General features: G+C 32.0%; 1 protein-coding gene across 3 annotated transcripts; it reads left to right on the forward strand.

Moving 5' to 3' along the window:
- The first annotated feature begins 5,429 nt into the window (after positions 1 to 5,429).
- Positions 5,430 to 8,557, forward strand: LOC102624302 (receptor-like protein EIX1). Of its 3 annotated transcripts, none has more exons than XM_052434341.1 (2): positions 5,437 to 5,838; positions 7,789 to 8,557. In XM_052434341.1, the coding sequence occupies exons 1-2, from the start codon at positions 5,502 to 5,504 to the stop codon at positions 8,487 to 8,489; spliced, it is 1,038 nt and encodes a 345-aa protein (XP_052290301.1). In that variant the 5' UTR covers positions 5,437 to 5,501; the 3' UTR covers positions 8,490 to 8,557. The 3 variants fall into 3 exon arrangements, with proteins under 3 accessions (XP_006475195.1, XP_052290301.1, XP_015384764.1); XM_015529278.3 differs by having other exon boundaries at positions 5,438 to 5,838; positions 7,732 to 8,557; XM_006475132.4 differs by having other exon boundaries at positions 5,430 to 8,557.
- The last annotated feature ends 432 nt before the right edge of the window (positions 8,558 to 8,989 follow it).

Genomic DNA, 8,989 nt, shown 5'->3' on the forward strand with positions numbered 1-8,989 from the left:
TCAATTTCTAATTTTTGGCAAAATGGCTAATCTAATACAGTGAAGAAACGGGCCAATCCGGCAAACAAACACGTGGCCCATTTGAGAGGATTTACGCCCCTGCACTTGAATTATTGAGGGCTTGGTCTTGTGCGCGTGGAATTCCCTCTCGTGAGCTTGTTATTTTTCAAGAATTATTTTCACGATATAAGCCATTTTAAAACTCTTATGAAATTCTCCTTGTTATACTTATTTAAAGATTCTTACGAAATCCTACTTGTTATACTTATGGCTATTTTAAAATTCTTATGAAATCCTACTTGTTGTACTTATGACTCTTTCCTACTAAATAAAGAATTCAAAAAAAAGATAAAAAATTACTATAAAATTTTAGGGTGTATTTACTTATTGAAATGGGAGTAGGAAGTATGTAGTTCTCCTACTTTAATGGTTACATGCTTATTTAAGAGATTATGTGAGTCCCATTCACTTTTGGAGTGAAGAGTGAAATTCCCACTCTCACCTCTTTCTTTTTACCATTCTCTTTAAATATAACATAATTATACTTATTAAAGTAAAATATTTATAGAATATAATTATATTTATTAAAATAAAATAATGTTACATTTATTTAAGTAATATTATTATATTATTTAAGTAATATTATTATAATATTACATTTATTAACAATAATAATTTATATTGATTCTAAATTAAAATTACTTAAAAATAATAATATTATTATATTCACATAAATATAATAATATTGCTATACAATATATTTATTTGAAAATATATTATTTTTATATTTATTTAATTTTTATAGTATTATATTTATTTAATATTAATAATTAATAATAATAGATAGTTTATCTAAGAAAATATTAATTTTGAACTATATTATTAATAATAATGTTTCATTTGTATTGCTGTTATCTATAATTTTTAATTCACATAATTAAAATTAAAATTAATAAAAGTTTGTGATTTACAAAATTAAGAATATTAATAATTATTATTAACTTACATTATTTAAATTAATTATAAAATAAATAGTTTATTTTAGAAATATGTTTTTTATTCACTTTGTAATTAAAAACTACAATTCTTTCAATAAGGGTAAAACTATAATTTAAAATAATTTACTTCTAATTCAAGATAAAGTAAACATATAAATGAGATTTTTATTATTATTCCACATTCTTATTCAAGTATAAGTAAATAACCTACTCTTTCACTCCACACTTCCAATTCCAAGATTTCTACTCCGCAGGATTTCCAATCCAATCTGAAAAGTAAATGCGCGCTATTTTAGTTATATTTGAATATCATCGAAAAGAAATAAATTAAGTTGTAAATAATTCGTTCATAATAAAAATCTTAATTATCATTAGGTAATTTATTTCTTCATTGTTTCAAAATAATTATAGATAGGTTAAATCTGATCGGATCTTAAGTGAACTTAAAGATGATGATGATGATAATAATAATAATAATAATAATAAGCTCTTCGATATCAACACAATACATGCACAACTCACTCTTTATCTCAACTCTCAAGCTCAACACATGCATACTTAGCGCCGCACCCAGCCACCAACCACCGCTGAGGCATTGACATCACTCTTGCACCACCACCAAGAAATTGCGACAACTCCACTGCCTGTCTGCTCCATCACCACCACACCACCCATATCTTCTTTGACTTCGGCCATGCAATCAACAGATTGATCGATGACCATGCCCCAGTAGCTTGAGCGTCAAAGTTCGACCGTCCACCTTCTTAGATCCATCCTAGCCCAGCCATGACTTCTTTCAAATTTTCATTGTATTTTGTTAAGAAATATGTACTAATTTTCAATAAGAATTTCTTAATATTTTTTTCTTTTTGTAGGATTCCTATTTAAAGAACAAGGATTTCTTAGAGCATCACCAAAAGTCTCTTCAAATAAAATTTTATTAATTATTTGAAAAGCCACCTCAATATTTAAGGCTGCAAAAGACACTCCAATTAAGATTTTTCATATAAAAAATAATTCCCTCTCTTCAAATTTGGAGAGTTGATTTCTCCTTCTTCAATTTATATTTTATTACTTTTCATTGGAGAAAAAGAGAGAAGTGTTTTAATTTCTATTGACTTTTTCTTTAAAAAAAATAATTATTTGATTAAAATAATATTAAGTTATTTTTATTTGAAGAGTCTTTTAGAGAATATCATTTTTAAATATGACCAAATATTTTTTAATAAACTCTTGAGTGAAAAATTTCCTTCCTTTAGAAAGTTGAGAGTATTAAGAGTTTAATAAATTCTTGAGTGATTAGTGTTTTGAGAGTTTGGGTGTATTGAGATTTTGAGTAGTGAGCTAAAATACCACAATACTTGTAACTCATTTTCATTAGTAAAATATTTTCCTTCTATCTTCGCCCGTGGACATAAGTTAAAAACCGAACCACGTAATTTCCTTGTCTCCTCTTTGTGCTTATTCTTTATTTTTTTTTAATTTTATTTTATCTGCGTGTCTGCTTCACCCATCAATTTTCTAACAGAATATACATTTTTTTTTGGAAATATTTCTTGCGAAGTCTCATAGCTCCAGTACTGCAAGCTTCTTTGGCATCCAAATTTCCAGTCATGTCATTCAATATCTGAAAAAGGTACAAAAGAAACAAAAGGAAAGAGAAGAGAGAATTAATGAATGAGATGAAGGACAGAATGGCGTATAGCCAAACGAAATTTCTCAGGGCAGTTTCATGGCAATGCAATGATTTTTTCCTTGCCATATAACACTAATGGCATTATTAGCAACCCTGGGAGGTTGCCGAATATTCATGAAACTATCAAACGAATTTGAACTTTTTAACGAATTAAAATCGTTAAAATTAAATCATATAACGATTCCTATGAAATATTTCTGTAAAACTTATTCTTGTTTCGTCTAGTTCAGTTATGACATATGTCTTGCTGTGAGACTCAAATTAAATTTCTCCATACAAGTGGCCTTATGAAGGTTAAATGTTAACCATGAACTTCTTTTGAAAACAGCTAGCATTAATTCTAAATCTAATTAAGCTTATTTTATTGGCAAAGATGAATATTATTCTTAGTTAAAACGAATGAATAACTGATCTGGTGTTGTTTGGTTGCTGAGAAAGTGTAAGAGATTTGAGAGAAAATGAGAATTTTATTAATCTCAGCTAATTTCTCAACTAATTGTTCACAATTGACTTGCACACAACTCAGTATGTAATCACCTGAGATGAGGTGGCAGTTGCATATCATCAATCAATCAACTGCCTGCCTCTGCAATGGAGGTGAATCAAACTCTGGTGATCTTCATGGCACTGTAAAATAGCTGTATCATGGTCTTAAATCCTAACTCCTGAAATGTTCAGAAATAGATCCTAGCTGTATCTTGCTTCATTAGACAATTGCACAATTGCAAAACCAAAACATCTATCCAGAGCAGAGCTTATAAATATGTTAAATCTTTTTAAATCTGATGAACTTAAGACAAATTGATTCAATTTAATTGAAAAAAGATAGAGAACAATATTAACAATAATCACCTAGAGCACACGCCGCGATATATATGGTTCAATTTTTTGTCTACGTTCGCTTGTGAAGATGTACAATTAAAAAAAAAAAAACAACTAATGAGAAGGAGAATAGAAAGCTAACGAGAAAATTCATGAAATTGGAAGTGTACTTTATGACATGTGTAAAAAAACTACTCTGCCTAAGAAAATGTGGCAAAAATGTTCCCGAGTGCCAAATTCAAAAAACGCTGTGTTTTGATTGGTCAGACTAAGTTACAGTTGCTATAATTTATTATTTATGCCTGCTGCTTGGGGCCCTGAATTTTTTTTTTTTTTTGAAGCCGGAAATTTTTTTAGCATAATTAGCCAGGTGAAGAAGAAGTAATGCTATGACATGAATTAACCCCCAAAATTTCTCTCTTTTAGCTTAAATGCATGTCATATAACCCACAAAATTACTGAAATGACTCTTTATCGGATCTTTTGATTTTTCATACTTCCATCGCTATCAACATTTTTGGTATTATCTGATATTTTCAGATAAGTTCAATTCTAAAATGTTTTTGTTCGACAAATAATATACAATTGTCTATCTACTAGTCTTTCTAAGGACTAGAATTGAATCAATGCGGAATATGATTGATAATGAAAGAGTATTCGTTGGCAGACCGAGGTTATGCCGTGCGTCCATTTCATTATAAATTCTTCAATTTCTAATTTTTGACAAAAGGCTAAACGAATAAAACTCTAAAAACGGGTCAATCCCGCAACCAAATACGAGGACCCATTTGGGTTGACTTACACGCGCCCAGCATGGATTTCTAACACGTCACTCTGAGGGGCATGTGCAAATTCGATTATTCAGAGAGCTAAGATTCTGGTTACATTTTTTCAAATTAAAATTTTCAAATTCAAAACGGATGTTGAATTGCTGAATAAGATATAAATATAGTAAAACTTCCCTATATAATATATATATATATATATATATATATATATACACATACAGAGAGAGAGGGAGAGAGATGAAGAATTTTCATCTAGTAATAAAAAATTTTGGTTCTAATTTAGACTTTTTATCAAAAATAATAAATTGTACGTTATAATAAGTAATAATTTTTTTATTTTATCTTAAAAAAATTTGTTTCTACATAGTAATTATTATCTGTATATTGTGAAAATATATGTTATGTTAGGTTAAAGGAACTAACCCCTATATAGTACAATTACACGATTGAGGAAAATTTATTAAAGAGAATACAAACAATTAGAGATTTTTAAGATAACTTTACATATTTTTAATAATAGTACTACATAGATTCATGTACCAATTTTTGGATACATTGGATTTAATATGCTTTGTTAATAAATTATTAATGTAGTGCATATTTTACCTCTATACCCTTGGACTAAGAATAACAAAGTCAACAATAATTTTGTAACTTCTCCTCTATGAAATTACATCCTTCTCATGGTAAAAAATTAATTTGGTCCAAACATTATTACCATAGAGAAATTTTACTGTATTGAGATTGTTTGCTAGATGACATCCGTCTTGACAACAAAGTTTCATTAATGTCCTCATATGATACCATTTTTCACACATCAACATTTCTACTAAAACCATCATTCATAATCATGGAGAGGATGTCAATTTTTCCCTAAAATTATTATCTACCCTCTATTCCATTTTTATTTTCATAACATCCTATAATCCTACTTTTGAAAGAGAATTGGTGGGTTCAAAATTCAATTAGCCCCACCATTACCCAATTGACATAAAATCGTTTCCATAGAAAGTAGGGTATTGTTAAAATTGGATTATGTGGCCCACTTTCAAATAGATGTAGATAAACTTAACAGAGAGTATTCGCATTGTTAATAATAATTACATGAGTTCGACTATTGCCACCCCTTCATTTCATTATAAATCGCAGTACCGTTGATAACATATTTTCTCATTCACATTTTCTTTGTTACCGCGTATGGCAATGAAACCAAACACGAGTGCTGTCCTTGTTTTTGACTTACTTCTCTTTGAAATACTTGCCATAGCAACCATTAGCATTAGCTTCTGCAACGGAAGTTCTTATCATGTGGGTTGCCTTGGAAGTGAGAAAGAAGCACTTCTAAGTTTCAAGCGAGATCTTAAAGACCCTTCCAATCGGCTTGCTTCTTGGAGTGGTAATGGAGATTGTTGTGCATGGGCTGGTGTTTTCTGTGACAACATAACAGGCCATGTCCTTCACCTCGACCTTCGAAATCCTTTCAATTATCACAAGGAGTCTGAATATGAAGCTATTCGGAGGACAGCGCTTGTTGGTAAGATAAATCCTTCTTTGCTTGATCTAAAGCATTTAAGTTACCTGGACTTGAGCTTTAATGATTTTCAAGGTATTCAAATTCCTAGATTTTTTGGCTCTATGGGAAATCTACGGTATCTTAACCTTTCTAGAACTCGAATCGGAGGAATGATACCTCATCATCTTGGAAATCTCTCCAATCTGCAGTTTCTGGACCTTAGTTCGAATTATTTATTATACGTTGATAATTTTTGGTGGCTCTCTGGTCTTTCTTTCTTGGAACACCTTGATTTGCGTTCTGTGAATCTAAGCAAAGCCTTTGATTGGCTGATGGTGACAAACAAACTCCCTTCTTTGGTAGAATTGAGATTGGCAAATTGTCAACTCCATCACTTCTCACTACTAGCCACCGCAAATTTTTCGTCTCTCACAGTCCTTGACCTTTCCGATAACCAATTTGATAAATGGTTTATTCCTAGCTGGGTTTTTGGTCTCAGTCATTTACTCTTTCTTGACCTAGGTTTTAATAATTTTCAAGGTCCGATTCCTAGGGGACTTCAAAACTTGACTTCCCTTAGACATCTGGGTTTAGATTCCAACCACTTCAACTCTTCAATTCCCAACTGGTTGTATAGATTTATCCATCTTGAGTACCTTAGTCTTAGCAACAATAGCTTGCAAGGTACAATTGATTCAGAGGCCCTTGGAAACTTAACTTCCATCAGTTGGCTTGATCTCTCCTTAAATATGGGTATTGAAGGGAGAATTCCAAGGTCCATGGCAAGTCTTTGTAATTTAAAGTCACTTAACCTTCGGGGTGTCCATTTGAGCCAAGAAATTTCTGAGATTTTAGATATTTTCTCAGGATGTGTTTCCAATGGATTAGAGAGTTTGGATTTACGAAGTGATTCAATATATGGTCATTTGACTGATCAGCTTGGCCAATTTAAAAATATTGTCACTCTTGATTTTGCTAATAATTCTATTGTTGGTCTTATTCCAGAGTCATTGGGTCAGCTCTCAACCTTGAGAGTTCTACGAATAAATGATAATAAGTTAAACGGAACGCTTTCTGCAATCCACTTTGCCAATCTAACAAAACTGTCATGGTTCAGGGTCGATGGGAACAAATTGACGTTAGGAGTGAAGCATGATTGGATTCCTCCTTTCCAACTTGTTGCCTTAGGATTGCGTAATTGTTATGTAGGATCCCGTTTTCCTCTATGGCTTTATTCACAAAAGCATTTACAGTTTCTATATTTAGTCAATTCAAGTATTTCAGATATTTTTCCAATTAGATTTTTGAAATCTGCTTCCCAATTAAAGTTTTTAGATCTCGGCCAAAACCAAATTCATGGGCCAATACCAAATCTAACCGAGTTTACTGGACTGTTGATTCTTTCCGTGTATTCGAATAATATGTCGGGTCCATTACCCCTCATATCATCCAATCTAGTTTTCCTAGATCTTTCTAATAACTTATTCTCTGGATCAATTTCTCCTTTCTTGTGTTATAGAATCAATGAGACGAAGAGCTTAAATGCTCTTCAGCTAAATGATAATTATTTAAATGGAGAATTACCTGATTGTTGGATGAGTTATCAAAATTTGAAGACACTCAAACTAAGCAACAACAAATTTACTGGTAATCTTCCATACTCAATGGGTAGTCTAACTTCTCTTGTTTGGTTGCATCTTGGCGAAAACAGACTGTCTGGGAATATACTTGTTTCTCTTAAAAATTGTACAGCATTAGAGTCACTTGATGTTGGTGAAAATGAGTTTGTGGGCAATATTCCGACGTGGATTGGAGAAAGATTTTCAAGAATGGTTGTACTCATCCTTCGTTCCAATAAGTTTCATGGCCCTTTACCCACAGGATTATGTGATCTAGCTTTTCTTCAAATATTAGACATTGCGGACAACAATCTCTCTGGAGCTATACCAAATTGCATTAATAATCTCACAGGCATGGTCACAGCATGCTCTTTTACACGCAGTGTTCAGCAATATCTACCACTTCCTATAGACGTGGGTGTGATTCTTGTAGAGAAGGCTTCAGTTGTGAGCAAAGGGGAAATGGTTGACTATGAAGATATTCTTAATTTGGTAAGGATGATAGATATTTCCAGGAATAATTTCTCAGGAAAGATTCCTTTGGAAGTGACAAATCTTAAAGCACTACAGTCATTGAATTTTTCGTACAACTCTTTCACCGGAAGAATTCCTGAAAGTATTGGTGTCATGAGATCATTGGAATCCATTGATTTTTCTGCAAACCAACTTTCGGGTGAAATTCCAGAGAGCATGTCAAGTTTGACGTTTTTGAATCATTTGAATTTGTCCAACAACAACTTGACTGGGAAAATTCCTTCAAGCACTCAACTGCAGAGCTTTGATGTATCTAGTTTCGCTGGCAATGATCTCTGTGGAGCTCCTCTTCCTAAGAATTGTACTGAGAATGTTTCAATTTCTGAAGATGAGAATGGAGATGAAGATGAAGACGAAGTGGACCACTGGTTGTATGTAAGCGCGGCACTTGGATTTGTGGTGGGATTTTGGTGTTTTATGGGCCCTTTGCTTGTCAGAAGAAGATGGAGGTACAAGTATTATCATTCCCTGAATCGTCTTGGGGACAGATTTGTTGGTGCCATAAGAAAATGTTGCTAGGTTTTCTCTGTTTCTTATAGTTGTTCTGCTTCCAAGTATTATTTGAAATAAACGAGTGGCCTTTTATTTGTTTTGTGCCTGAAAGAGAACACTCGTGTGAAATAATTTTAAACAAACAGGACGATATTACAAATCCTAGGAGATCATTCCTACTCAAAAAAATTAATCCTGATAAATCAAAAGTGAAAAGATTTTATTGTATGGACAGTTCACCACGTATAAGCTCATTGATTTCTAGATTAAAAAAGATCATAAATCACAACATTGGTATCAAAATGTTCATTCGTAATACGATATTTAAAACAAAAATGGAAAGAGAAAAAGATATTCGTAATAAATCACAACAGTTTTTTTTTTTCCCAGGTGCATCTGCTTGTTGGAATAATCATTCCATTCTGCAGTCTCAGATCCAAAATTTACTCAAGGGGGGATATTATATTCTCGTAACAAACAAAGTCACATTAACAAGCAACATGAAACTTTGATAGAGAATTAGAAAA

This window comes from Citrus sinensis, chromosome 9 (assembly GCF_022201045.2).
Source record: "Citrus sinensis cultivar Valencia sweet orange chromosome 9, DVS_A1.0, whole genome shotgun sequence".
Lineage (NCBI taxonomy): Eukaryota > Viridiplantae > Streptophyta > Magnoliopsida > Sapindales > Rutaceae > Citrus > Citrus sinensis.